Below are 15,227 nucleotides of genomic sequence, written 5' to 3'. Positions count from 1 at the left end.
TAAGGATGAGAACTACGTTCTGGTTTGCAACACCACAGTGTATTTTCCATTTGGATTGTCTTTTGTAGCATGGACTACGAATAATTGCTTTTCCGAGCTGCTTCTGAGCTTAATGAAGGCAAAACTGAGGTATAGAGAAAAGTATCAATCCTTGACCCTGTCATTTGCATTGGATTGGACCCCCCCACACACTGCCACTAGGAATCCTGCACATGTTTCTCGGACTTTCCTGCATCCAAGCTCCAAAATCCTTGTTCACTAGTGCAAGATTTTTAAATCCTGGTGAACCTTCTGCTGCTACTCAATCCCTCAAAGTTAGAGGGACATTAAATTTTAGTTTGTGTTTCTTTTCGGGAATAATTATCAGTATTTCACCTTGCTTTAAAAAGGATCCCAGGTCAGTTCGTTACAAGATTACCCAACAAAACCTCTTTCTTCCACTCCAGCCAAACAGCAAATGGTAGTAGAAAGAAATTCTGTCACTTTGTGTCACAGTCTGTCTTTCATCCTGAGCCTAAATAATTGCATTTCTACTAAACTAGGGAAAAAAAAAAAAAACAACGATTTATCAATGAACACTTTCCCATAGGAGAGATCTATCAGTCAAGTTTTCTTGATGCCACTAGTGTGTGACCTTAGGAAGAAGTAATGCTCACTGCATGAGGCTCGTAGACTTCAAACACAGAATCATCTTGCCAAGTATTAGTCACAATGTTTGTTTAGGGCACACTCATCATAAATCATTCTTTATATCAAGTTTGGAATAAACTATTCTCATTGTCCTCACACAGGTACAGCTTTGGACACATGGAGCTAAAAGGCTAGCCTTGAGGGACTTATGGGCATGCTTGAATGTCTGAAAGAACCACCATCTCCAAAGAGTTCCTTCTCTGGCCCTCTCTAGACATTCCTTTCCTACATTAGTCCCAGCTTGGGGATAAACTGTATGTGATATGAAAAGAATAATGTACTAACCCTTCTCCATAATAGTTCTAACTGATGTTTGCTTTAGTCAGAGAATTACTCAAAAGAGCCCTGACATTCCCCTTCCATACAAACACTCTAGTATTGACAAAGATTTCTTGGGTACAGTTTTACATTTCAGAGCTGCCAGTGAAATTTATACTCAAACTAAATGCTGTTTAGAACCTGTGTTAGTTGGTCATCTTAGGGTCTTTTATGGAAAGGGGCTTTTTTAAAAGACCAGTAGGTATTGTATTATATGTAAATTTCTTATTCTAGGCACAGAATATTTTCTATCTAGGAGATTCTGCATTGATAATTGGTAATTAGATAACAATACCTAGGTATTGTTATCTAATATATAAAAACGTATTTATCCATATCCAATAATTTGGTCTAAACTCTAAATGAAATGGAGATTGTATCATATAATATGACGGGCCGATAGACACGGTGTTAGAGTATATCTGAAATTATTGGCTTCCATCCTAATACCACTCCCCTGACCTGCATTATATTACTTCATTCATTTTTTTAAGAGAAAAGGTGTTTGCATGAAGAAGCAGGAGAAATAGGATGCCACAGACATGCCCTCGTGTCTGAGCTTGTGCTCAGGGGTCCCTTCAATTCAGGTCCCTACTCATGGTGACTGTGGCACAAAAAGGCAATTGATCCAAACCCATTTGCCTCAGTCCTTCCCTTGCCCACTCCGGGCTCATTGTTCACTCTGCAAATAAAAAGGGACCCTCACTTACAAGCAGGTATCTGCATTCTTTTCCTACTGACTTTCTTTTCTATTTTCTATGATTCTTCCCTTTCCAAGTCTGTGGCTCAGCAAATGTACTTTTCAGACACTCAGTTTACACTTTGTGCCCCTGTTCACATTTATCAAAATTCATAGGTATTCTAATCAAATAGGCTGGAATCATTCCGAGGGATGTTTCACTCCTACTGAATGACAATGGAAGTCTTGGAATGGCGACTGTTTAATTTACAACAAATATTTGAGTTCAGAATTACATCTAAGAACAGGACAGGGAGTAATTTTTCTTTTTAATTGATGTAATTTCAGATAGATAATGCAAAGAATGGCACAAAAGTCAACAGTTATACAAAAGTATACAGTAAAATATGTCCTTTTCACTCTGTTCCCCATTCGGTTCCCCTTTCAGAAGAAAGCTGTTCTTAATTTCTCTGTTTCCTTCTAAGGGTACATGTGCATATGCATTTTTTTTTCCAAAAGAAATAACATTCTTTTTTGCACTTTATTTTTTTCACACTTTATCTTAGTGTTCACTCTTTTTTCAGTGTTTGCAAGTTATTCATTCCCCTGAACATATTATTCTACTACATGAATATATCATACTTTATTTAACCAATCCTTCTGAAAATCATATAGGAGTTTTTAGACATTGGCTATTACAGACAGTGCTGCAATGAGTAACCTTATACTTACGTAAATAATTCTTTAGACAAGCAAGTACATCTATTCAATAAATTCCTAGGAGTGATGTTGCTTAAAGGGTATTTGCATTTGTAATTTTGACATATTGTTGTCTGGTTGTTCTCAGTACAGGCAGCTCTCTGGTTATGAACAAGACAGCTTCTGTAAGTTTGTTTTTCAGTTGAATTTGTATGTAAGTAGAAACAGGCACATTTACCAATTACCTGTAATAGCCCCTGTCTGTAAGTGCAAGTCAAACGTCAGTCAGATGTTTGTAACTCAGGGCTGCCTGTAGTGGTTGGAAATTTACAGTTTATCAGCAATGGGGTAAAAAACATTGAGGTGATAGTACATTCTGCTACTCTAGCTTAAGTAAGATGCTATTGATTTTTGATCTTTGATAATTTGATTGGGTATTAAAGAAAAGTTCCTTCTATTATGAAGGAGGTTTAGCACATTGTTAGACTTTTGTGAGCTTTTTTGTCTATTGATTTACTTTGTATCTATGGGGTAATTTTTATTACCTTTCCTATGGATTTTTAAGTGCTCAGTGTATGTTAGGAACATTTTTCAGTTCTCAGTGTATGTCAGGAAAATTGGCTCATTATACATTAATATATATTAGTATATATTAGTATGTCTTTGATATGAGTGGCAGACCTTGACACTGCCAGCATTCATGTCTTTCTGCTGTTTCAGGTTTCTGTTTGCTTGTTTGTTTATTTTGTTTATTTTATTTTTTGAGACAGAGTCTGAAGCTATCGCCCTGGGTAGAGTGCTGTGGTGTCATAGCTCATAGCAACCTTAAACTCTCTGACTTAAGCGATCTTCTTGCCTCAGCCTCCCAAGTAGCTGGGACTACAGGCGCCTGCCACAACGCCTGGCTATTTTTTTGTTGCAGTTGTTGTTGTTGTTTAGTAGGCCTGGGCTGGGTTCGAACCCGCCAGCCCCGGTGCATGTGGCCAGCGCCCTAACCACTGGACTACGGGTGCTGCCTGCTCGTTTGTTTAGCTCTTTGTCATGCAGAGCTTTTGGTATTGATACAATCAGGTTTCTCTTATTTCACAGCTTTTAGTTTCTATTATAATCATTTAAAAGATTTTTTTGATTCCAAGATTATAAAAGAATCATTCTGTGTTATCTTCTAACTACATTGTGGGTTTTATTATGCTTAACTCTGTGATCCATCTGGACTTCGTTTTGTTGCTAGATGTAGAGTGTAAGTCTAAGTTTGTTTTTTTTTTGTTGTGATTGTTTTTTGTTTGTGTTTTGTTTAAGCTAGAGTCTTACTCCATTGCCCTAGGTAGAATGTCGTGGTGTAATCATACCCACTGGTGTCTCAATAACTTCAAACTCCTGGGCTTAAGTGATCCTTTTGTCTCAGCCTCCCAAGTAGCTGGGATTATAGGTTCCAGCCATGACATCTGGCTACTTTTTCTATTTTTAGTAGAGATGGGGGTCTTGCTCTTGCTCAAGTTGGCCTCAAACTCTTGAGCTCAAGCAATCCACGTATCTCGGGCTCCCAGAGTGCTAGGTTTACAGGTGTGATTTTGTTGTTGGTTTTTTTGCCAGTTGGCCACCCAGTTGTCCCAACACTTTTTATTGATAATCCATCTCTTCTCTACTAACTTGGAAAGTAAGCTTCATCTTCTGCTAAACTCCCCTTAGAAATACATAGAGAGACTGGTGTCTTTACTGTTTCCCTAACAATACTATCTCTACTGCCACATTTCCTTTTTTCTTTCTAGAATTTATAACATATCAGCCAAATAAGGCAGAAATCATCAAGTAAGTAGCCACTAGACAAAGGCTCTTACCATTTAATATTAACATGATAGTGACTGCCTTTCCTTTGAATAAATTACAGAATCTATGTTTTGGGAGGATGCATAGTTAATCTCTACCTAATGTTTTCTGTTTACCTTAAGACTGAATGAATTACTCAGTCTTTGAGTGAATTACTTTAGGAAATTTCAAGAAATGCAGATGCCCTAGCACCAGAAATTAATTGATAAATGGATAAAAGACAGACTTTTTAAAAAAAGCAATTCCCCAGAGTAAGGGAATAGCAAGCGTTGAGAAACCTTGACTTCAAGTATAGTCTATTTTATTAAATGGCTCCATTGATATGGTGACATATTCTATTTCTCTTTTTTCTATAAGTTTCTATGTAGGTGTATACATATTTAATTTTTTCTAGCAAGTCTCTTTTGCTTTAGTTTTTCATGAGTTTCTTTGAAAGAGGTGCCTCACAAGACTATTGTCATAATTAACCAATAAGGTATTTGAAAGCTTTTTCATATGACAAATGTTTACTGAGTATATTGTGAATCAGGGGCTATGCTAAATGCAGGATACTGAATGGGAAACCAGACTATCACTTTGAAAAACAAAGTGTTGGTGTTTAAACAAAATCATCACTGAACTAGTGAAACTACCCACTATAAGGCACCTATCTATGCCATAGATTGGATAACGTTTAGTGATAGAGAGCTAATTTTTCTAAGAATAGATTGGAAAACCTATAACAGATACATTTACTTGGTCTTTTAGCTCTAATGTTTACTAAAGCTTGGCATTATAAGATAACTTATTTAGGCCGGGTGGTATCACTCTGGCCTGTAATCCTCACACTCTGGGAGGCTGAGGCGATAGATGACTTGAGCCCAGAAGTTCAAGACCAGCCTGAGCAAGAGCAAGACCCAAGCTCTACTAAAATTAGAAAAATAAGCCAGGCACTGTGGTGCGTGTCTGTATGTAGTCCCAGCTACTTACAAGGATAAGGCAGGAGGACTGCTTGAGCCCAGGAGTTTGAGGTTGCTGTGAGCAAGGTTGACACCACAGCACTCTCACCTGGGGCAACAGAGTGAGACTCTGTCTCTAAGAAAAAGAAAAAGATATTTTCTTTAATGCACTATTTCATCCAACTTTAAAAATATTCTCAACTTTACTTTCTAATAGGTACTTCTTGGGATTGTCCCTTAGAGTTGAATCTGCTATTTCCCTCTACATGAAAATAAGATTGAAATCATAGATATGTGAGTGGAATTTATACATATGAATTGTTACTTTAACAACATCAAGCCTTGTAAGACTAAATTAAACCTAAATTACTTTTAAGGCAATGATGTTACAGTGACAGTAATTAGGACTTACCTAGTGGATACCAATGCAGAAGTAACACAAATTAGTGTTAGATCTTGAGTTTTAGTTGTCTAGAGCACATTTTTTCCTAAAATATAATAATTTTAAGAAAGGAAAAATTCTTTGTGACTGTATGCAAGGTTAAATAGTTACTATCAACCAGGTAGATAGTTACTATCTTTAGCAGAGCATTTAAATAGTTACTATCTTTAGCAGAGCATTTAAATCTCTTGTGAAATAATGTGGGTACCCAGGACCTCGGTACCATGTGCCATCAACTTTTCCTCGGAAAATATTTTTCCATTAACTTTCTATATCAGAGCAAAATCAATAATTGTCATTTAAATTTTTCCTAATATTTCTTCCTATTGTTTTTTAACTTTGGATTGTGAAAAAGATGACTGCCACGAAACCGAGGAGAAAATTCTCCCTTTTCATTTTTCCCGTGTTCTGAATTTTACTTCTGTGTGCTTTTAAAGAAGTTATTTATAAAGTCAACGCTTATTGTTGTGACTGCTGAAAAACTGAATATCTTTCAGTGGTTTCCACTTTTTGGGGGGGGAGGTGAATGATAACTGGCAGATAGAGCCTTAAACCGTGCAGCCGGAATACTCCTCTCTAACCAGTCAGCTCATCCCACTCTTCATGCCTGGCCTGTATCTTAAATATAGAGTTCTTGAAATGACATGAAATAAAATGGAGTTGTTCATAAGAGTTAACATGTTGCTTCAGTAGTATTTTTTTTTTAAAAAAAGATGATGGCCAACTGCTGCAGTACATTAAAGGAATACTTAAACCCACTCTGAACAAAAGAATAAGACATCCTACCTTCCTCAGAGAGTGAGGCCACAGCAGCCCTCTTTGCTGCTACGGAATTAGAGAGAAAAATGTTCTCTCTCTTTCTACTACAGGCTCATTGTTCACATAAGCCTTTTGTCCTGCCATAGAAACAGGAGCTCATAGGTCTGATTTTCAAAATCAGTCAAATTCCTCACAGTTTTATTCCTGTACTCTCTGATCCTAAAATTTCTATTTTTCTTAAACCTGTTGACTAAAGACATCTGTTGTAAAGGACTTAACTGTAGATTTGTCATTGTGTCTGAGCACCATGTGACTTTGAACCCACGGATCCATGCATTCCTTCATTCTTGTGTCCTCACACACAAAGGTTTTGTGGCATGATGCACACATTTTAACTAAGTCTTCACCCGCCACTTCTTCTGATGTCGCGTTGCTGTACCTCCTGTAACAACGTTATATTGCAAGCAGGAAGAAAGCATAAACAGAACTAAGGGAAGGAAGGGTCTGGCTGTCAGTGTAAGTGTAAATAGCAACTGTGCTGCTCAAACTGGTTTTAAAGCTATCACACGGTGAGAGCTTTCCGTAAAATAGGACAGATCTCAAGAATCAGGTTTTAGCACAAAATTCAAGAAGCATGCTGCCAGCCTCCTGTTTTAGTTCTCACTATTGTACAAACAGTAGAGGGAAATGTATCCATATTATATACATGGATCTTATATGTATATATAGTCTCTGTTAAAGTGCTATTTAAACAACTATTTCTGTATAAACAATAGCAATGTACAGCTATATTAATATGCATATATACATAAAACCTGCTGTACAAAGATGACACTATGTATTATTATAGATGGTGTTATTATATTAGTTTCAAGACAAGATACCTTTGAATCCTAAGATCCACGTGAATTTATCCACTGGTCAGGTAGTATAGCATTACTTGATGAGTTGAGCCGTAAGATATTTTAACCTTAATTTTGAAATTTCTGGAAGAGTCACCATCCCATATAGTATTACAACATCCTCTAAAACATAAAACAAATCCTTTGTGTCATTTTCTTCTGCTACATAGGCATACATTTTCTTTCCTAATGGGTTAGGACACTAAAGTAGTGGTAATGAACACTTTATAAATAGGACTTGTGCATTACAGCTTTATGCAAAGCTGTGATCCTCTGTTAAGCTAACACTACTCAGGCTAATTGATATAGAGACCTTTTCTATTTAGCTATGTCATCTCTTTCTTTAAAATTGAGGGGAAAGCGATGATGTTTTCTACCATACAAACATAAAAATATCAATTTAAACCTGGCATTGCTCATTTGAAATGTGGGTGGGAAGGGGCATGATTGGCCAGTTCACAAAACATTACATGCATAAATGCATAATATGTTTACTTCATTGCAATAGTTTTTATATTAAATTAGACTCTTACCAGGGCCTAGAACAGGAGATCTCATATTGTGGGAATGAAAGAAATGGTTACAGCATGAATGAATCTATGAAAAAATTAATGAAAAGATTATTATCAGTGGATGACAAATTAAAATTGAACATACATAAATGAAAGAGTCTAATTGTGATGTTTAATTAATATTTGGATGTTATTCCAAATATCAATGTTGTAATATTATATTAATTATATTATATATTATTCTATTGATTATATTATATATTTATAATAATTATATAAAATATATTATTATATTAATAAACTGATTTGGACGTTAACTAGTATCTGCTTATTAGTCACAATGGACCTTTCCATTGTCTAAATGTGCTTATCTCTCAAATAAGGGCAAAAGTCACACTTATACAGTCATTAGGTATAAGTGATACAAATAAATGATCCTTAAAGAATTCTTAGTCTTGTTTTTCTTTTTCTTATATGTGAGGGAAAACTCTAGAGATAAAGCTTTTATAGGGAAAAACTATAAACAATTATTGAGCACCAGTTACTGATACTCATGCTGAAAATTTGAGGGAGCTTTGTACTGAGGTTTCAAATTTACTTTGAAATGCATAAAAATATGAATTGATGGTAGATAGAGTGATAAGGCTAGTTTGGCTGACCATTAAGGATGGGCATATGGTTGTCCACTGGCAGAGCTTTCAACTTTGCTATATGTTTGAAATTTGTCATAATATATTTGAACAAAATTCTTGGGAATTGATTTACATTTTTTCAGAGCATTTTTAACTTTATAAAGGCAAGAATAATTTATGGGGGAAATTACTCTCAGGATTATATTTTTTTCAGTTCTACATCATCCTAAAATATCTTCCTGTTTTCTATTTTTGTTAATTATCTTTGCCATTTTTGTAAATGTAAATTGTATAATCTGAAAAACTAATATTTATTTTTCCAAGAAAAAGAAATGGCATATTTACTAAGGATATTTTATTTGACATTAACTAACCCATTTTGTATACATATAAGTTTTTCCTCTTCTTTTATTAATTACTTTCATTTCTTCCTGGTATGAATTCATTAAATACTCTGTTATCTGTGAGTATAAAGCAGCATCAAATCCATCACTTCTTAGTCTGTCATTTTGTCCAATCACCAAACAACTTTCCATGATTTAGTTATCAAGCCTAATTTTTCTTTTTTCATGGCAATATTTGATTAACCATAAGGCTGCAGGATCACCTTTTCATAATTACCACCTTCTCCTTTGAACGAAACAAAACACTTCATCTTTAACACTCCTTTGATACTTGTAATACAATATCTTGTATTATATTTAATGTCACCACAATGTTAATAAATATGTATAGATTACAGATAATGTTTTATGATTATAAAAAAATGATTATTAAAAAATGCCTTATTAAGAGGGCTAATGCTGGAGTTCTTCATCCTTTTCTCTCTTTTCTGTACAGATAATGTTTGTCTAGTTGCAATAAAAATAGTAAAATGGTACTAAGGTATTCAGTTTGTTGTTCTCATTGTCATTGCTGTTACTGTTGTTATAATTGTCATTTTCCTTGAGACTGGGCGATTTTTGGTGCTCTTTTATATTCTCCGTTACTCTTACCTTTCACTGTGCCTTGAACAAAATAGATGTTTAGTATATATATGCCGTGAAACTTGATTTTTAAAAAGATTTAATGGCCAAATAGATGTTTAGTATATATATGCAGTGAAACTTGATTTTTAAAAAGATTTAATGGCCAAATAGATGTTTAGTATATATATGCAGTGAAACTTGATTTTTAAAAAGATTTAATGGCCAAATAGATGTTTAGTATATATATGCAGTGAAACTTGGTTTTTAAAAAGATTTAATGGCTGAATTGAGTTTTAAAATACCATCATTTCCCAGATTGATTTCCATTCCAAAATTTTACTCTGCTGCTAAGCCATTTTTATTCCATTTCTTGAAAATGTAGTTGGGTTTAATATTTTGTGAAAGAACAACAGTTATTTATATTTTATTGTACTTGAGCATTGTATGATGCTACAATGTACTTAGGAAGTGTTGTAAAGATTGCTTTAATGTACTGAAGGCTTACCTAAGGCTTGATAATGCTATAATCACATAATACTGCCTTTAGCAACATAATTTTATGAAATTGATGTAACTAATTTTGGTTTCCAAAGTTCTCCAACTTCTTTGGAAGTTATTCGGACCTTTTGTCATATTCTTTAATGGGTCTCATGGAAAAGACATCTTCGGAATAGTTTAGATACCCAGAATAGTCTGTAGGTTGAACAACAAGAATATGACCTTTCCACTTAGATTTTTTCCCTTGGGAATCAAATGTACTACTTAGAAGTCAATCTGGTGATCAGAGCAATGAGAGGAATCAAAACTTCTGGATAGTCTTTCTTGTTTTCCCCCCCAATTTTCCATTACCCCTGCCTGGTAAGTGGCTTCTCTGTTCCTCAGTTTCTCCTTATCCTTTCTCATTGCACCCCCCCCCCCGAAAAAGTCCTTTTTCTTGGATTGTATAAAATAAATAAGATACATCTGGCCACAATGAGAAGTGAAGCTTGAAGAAAATACAAGCTACTACTATTATTGAGGTTGGATATTGGTAAGAAACTGACTTGTGTGGTCTGCCAACAGGAGAGGCGTTGCACTTGGCCCGGGATTTTGGCTACACTTGTGAAACAGAGTTTCCAGCCAAAGCAGTGGGAGAACATCTTGCCAGACAACATATGGAACAGAAAGAACAGACAGCAAGAAGAAAGATGATCCTAGCAACCAAGTAAGCAGAATGGGAAGACTCTGTGTGCTTCCATCTTCAGTTTCTAACTTTTTCTTTGAATGAGGGGAATAGTCTCGATAGCACCAGCTCTCTAAAATAGGGGGTCCTGACCTTGAAGCAGCTAACTGTACTAAACAAGGACTCTTCACCTTCCCGCACCCATGACAAGGTTGACAAACTGCCTTTGACTTGTGATAGGGCTATCACTGAAACTATGGAATTTCTTAGGAAACCTCTCCAGCATTTGCAGAAATTTCTAGGAGAAAAATAGGTTTAGGAAATGTAGACTCTAGGCAAATATGCCTTTGATTACCATGTGATTTTTTTTGTCTAAGGCACTCATTATGCTTCATAGATGAGGTTAAATATCTCAAAACACTAAGAGTGTTTGGAGGATATGGCAAAAGAGGAGGGCACAAAGGCCAGGCGCAGTGGCTTAAGGCCTGGCACAGTGGCTCATGCCTGTAAATTTAGCACTCTGGGAGGCCACAGCAGGTGGATTGCTTGAGCTCAGGAGTTTGAGACCAGCTTGAGCCAAAGTAAGACCCTGTCTCTAAAACTTAGCCAGGGATTATGGCAGGCACCTATAGTCCCAACTACTTGGGAGGCTGAGGCAAGAGTTCAAGGTTGCCGTGAGCTATGATGCCATAGCACTCTACCTAGGGTGACAAAATTACACTCTGTCACAAAAAAAAAAAAAAAATTGAGGGCACACATGTGTACAGGGTAATAGGAAGACCTCAGGTACCATGGATCTCCATCAATGCCAACATCTTCTCTTATGTATTAAAGCAATTGTTCCCTGTACTGCTTCATCCTTCCCATGGTAATATTATTTTTTTAAAGGTGTAATATATTTGAAAGCTTCTGGAAATTATAAAAAGCCCAATTAAATTGCAAACTAAAATAATCAGCAAAATAATACAAGCAAATGTATCAATATAATAGAGAAGAAGAAATTTGCATGAGCTCACTTATAAATATCCTCAAACATGAAAGTTCTTTGATAAATTCTGGAAATACTATTGTTTCTTGTGTGAAAACCAGTCCGAATCATAAGTATCATTGCAAGTCATAATTGAAAGTTTTAGAAAAAAATATTTCAAGTGGTATGTGTTGAAGTAAGTTATTGCAACATAATAATTAATAATCTCTAATAATTTTGTAACTCTAGATTTTATAATGATAATTTCAGGTACTTAAATTATCATCTATAAGTTAGGGGAAAAAGTTAGTATTTTATCTGGGAAAACATTTTGAGAAAATTTAAGGTAGATAGCATGAGAAATATTGCTTCTTAGAAACTGAGGAGAAAATTAGTATGACTTTACAACTTGCTGGCTAAAATTTAAATTGTCTCAAAATGCACACAACCAAAACCAAATAGTCACTCTTCTACCAGCTTCTAATGTAACATAGTTCTTTTTACAAATTTAAGGAGTTATATGGGACGTCTACTATTTGACAGGCTGCCCGAGACGCTTGATCCCTTAATTGGGGTTGGTGCACTGCTTGTGGCTGTCAACTCTTTGGTGTGACATCTAGTGTTTAAAAATACCAGATGATTGTCTCATCTTGTCCCAAAGATAAAAAGAAAAAAAAAATGATGGTAAAAAGAGAAGAGAAAAGGTCAAATAAGATTGCAGGGAAAGGAATAGTAGAAAGAGAGGATGGAGACCAAGAGGTAGGGAATGAAAATTAGGGCAGGTTAAAAATTAGACTTAAAATTTGAAGAAAAACAGTGTATCGTGAAAGCTCTTAAAGACTTACCATTGGAAAGACTCTGGACAATCTTAAACTTGTATGGTTTATCTTTTGGAGGTCTTTACTTTTCCTTTTTTTGTACTCTTTTCCTCCTCCAAATAGTTTCTTGACCCAAAGGGGCTTTTATGGGTCATGTTTCAGTTTCTCCTGAAGGAGCTGGAAGTACATATAGTTAGCTTGAATCCTTGATATAATTTGAGGAGAAAGATAAAGACTTGTTACAGATCAAGAGAATTATGCAATACTAGTGTTAGGTTGTACCTTTCCGGGGTTCCCAACGTGCATCATTCTAGCTGACAAGATCATGCAGATTTCCCAACATGCACATCCATGGGATAACGTTTAAAAGATGGTATTATCCCAGAATACACATTACCCAACGGAAAACAACTTCACATTTTCTATCTCATTGGTTTCATCATGTGTATTCTAAGACTTTTACTACTAACCTAAAGAAATTTCTTATTCTCTTCCCCCCACGAAGTATGTTTCTATAATGATTCGCTATTACCCCCATCAAGGTTATAAACACAAGTTCCTGGAGGTTCCTATCACTGTTTACATGTTTGGGAATCTCTGAGTACATTCAAATTGATACTGAGATTTTGTTATCACAAAAGGAAATGCTAGAAGAATTTGAGGGAAGTAAGAGAAATACTTGCATATTTGTCAAAGTTATGCTGAACTATCTGTATTTGAGTAATATGTATTTAAGCAAGTAGGAATATTTTTGAACTTTGATTTCATAAAACATTGTGAGAACGTGTAATTTTCTTTACTCTGTCTGACCATGGCTGGAAATTTTCAGTAAGAATTGAGTGCATTAGTCCCAATTAACTTGTTTTGAGAAGAATAAATAGGGTGTACATCTGGAAATTAAAATAGTTTTTATAACTTTTTCCCTTCTTATTATTGACATGCATCCCATCGTCTTATTATACAGTGTGAACCAGGAATCAAAGAAGCAGGGACTACGCAGTCACAGCAGACGTATACGAGACACCCAGTAGTCACTGTAACTAGATACATTAAGGGAAATATAGGAATACCAAGCTTATTCTCCGTCAAATGCAAAAATTCAAAATGTGTTCTGAGTTTACCAACAGCAAAACACTGGATATTTTCATCAATCAAAATGCTAAAAGTTGGCCTTAAGTAGCTTATACGGATATTTATAACATTCTAATTAGCTCACATTTGTTCATAAGACTTTGACTACTTTACAAAAAATATATGCATATATGCAAAATCTAAAATTCATTAGATGGGTGATTCAATGGCTGATCAACATTGTCACATTGACCTGCATATTTTTTTCTTACTTCATGAATAACATATTTGGTTGCATTTAATATATTGCCAAGTACACAGTTGTGTGAAGGGCCCGTTAATTAAGTGCGATTAGCTTCCTAATTCCTCATTATTGCTTAGCGTTTTATTGATGAACCAAATATTTTGGTGTAATTGAGACAATTATTAAGGTAGAAGGATGGAAAGAGATACAATTTTTGAATTGTAAAAATGTACCAGACAAAACATTTGTTTATTTGATAAGTAGAAAACACATGTAAACCTCTTCGTTGAATTTGGAACTACAAATACTTAACACTTGATCTGCATGAGGTAAAGCAAAATAGTTAACAATTTTTAATGTTATCGTAATGAAAATATTAATCATCAAAAGTGAACTTTAGGTTCAAACATGAGCTAAAACTTACGTCCTTAAGGACAATGATGTAAGTGATAAAGTTAGAACGTATGATTCATCGACAATCATCTTGTGTTACATAATTCATAATATGACATTTTGGTTTGATATATAAAAGTATTTTCAGCTTCATAAATAAAAATTTAAATAAGAATGTGACTAGTCATAAGAATAATAATTCTGTAGCTGTCATAAAGAGATGATGATGATAATTGCCTAAGGGGACTTTATGGGACTGTCATCTGTTTCTAAGTCTAGAATCCTAAAGTGAATGTGTTAAGCAGCAGAATTAAATGTAAGAAGTGGGTAATTCTAATACTCTTCTGATAGAGCACCATGTGGAGTGTAGATGGATCATTTAGCATGGGTTCAATTTTTCCACCCTTTGCCTTTTTCTGATTTCTTCATGCATTTTATTATAACTTGATGTATTGTTTATACAAGAATAAAGTTGATTTGTCAACTTATAAATTATTCAATTTTCCAAATAATTTCAATATCATATCACAATAACTAAAACAATGCTTCAATCTTTATTTCAATTTTTTAAAATTTATTTTAATGTAATATAAAATTAAAATACTAGTCTAAAAACAACTGCAATCTTTTCTCAAATACTTAAAGTGTTTGAAGTGACTAAAATACTGTACAGAGAATACAACTGTAAGTGAGCTAAGTCTTTCTAAAACTGAAAAAGTGCAGAGTTTGATGCAAATATTCTCAATAAAAGTAGACACACACTTGCTAAAAGCATGCATTTAAATGGTATATCTCAAAGATACAACCAAAACATTAGAAAAAGGGCAGAGAGGATCCTGTATTATTTAAATAGAAAAGGACTTTGTTTTTCCTACCACCCTACTTTCCCCTGTGTTCTTTGAAAATGAATAAGACAATTCTGTGAAATGAAACAATATTTGAACATTGGCAATAAACCAGAGCTTCGTTGTCCATAAAAAAATAAGTGATTTTTGGCAGAATTTGACACATTTTAGACACCTAATAATAGATAAGTCTCCACTGATTATAACTCAGTGAGAAATTATTTGTACTTCAGGATATTTTGTCCCTTTTTTTAAATTAAATCATAGCTGTGTACATCAATGCAATCATGGGGTACAATGTGCTGGTTTTATATACAATTTGAAATATTTTCATCACACTGGTTAACATAGCCTTCATGGC

The 15,227-nt window shown here is 34.7% G+C and overlaps 1 protein-coding gene across 1 annotated transcript in view; it reads left to right on the top strand.

Moving 5' to 3' along the window:
* The window catches only part of TFAP2D (transcription factor AP-2 delta), a 61,621-nt gene that overhangs the window by 23,168 nt on the left and 23,226 nt on the right, over positions 1-15,227 (top strand). The window contains exon 6 of the mRNA XM_053603006.1: positions 10,429-10,570. Within this exon, the coding sequence (XP_053458981.1) occupies positions 10,429-10,570 (142 nt within the window). The remainder of the gene's footprint in view (positions 1-10,428; positions 10,571-15,227) is intronic.

The sequence above is a fragment of the Nycticebus coucang genome, chromosome 9, assembly GCF_027406575.1.
Source record: "Nycticebus coucang isolate mNycCou1 chromosome 9, mNycCou1.pri, whole genome shotgun sequence".
Lineage (NCBI taxonomy): Eukaryota > Metazoa > Chordata > Mammalia > Primates > Lorisidae > Nycticebus > Nycticebus coucang.
The sequence above is the reverse complement of the archived record's forward strand: the minus strand, read 5'-3'. Positions and strand labels throughout refer to the sequence as shown.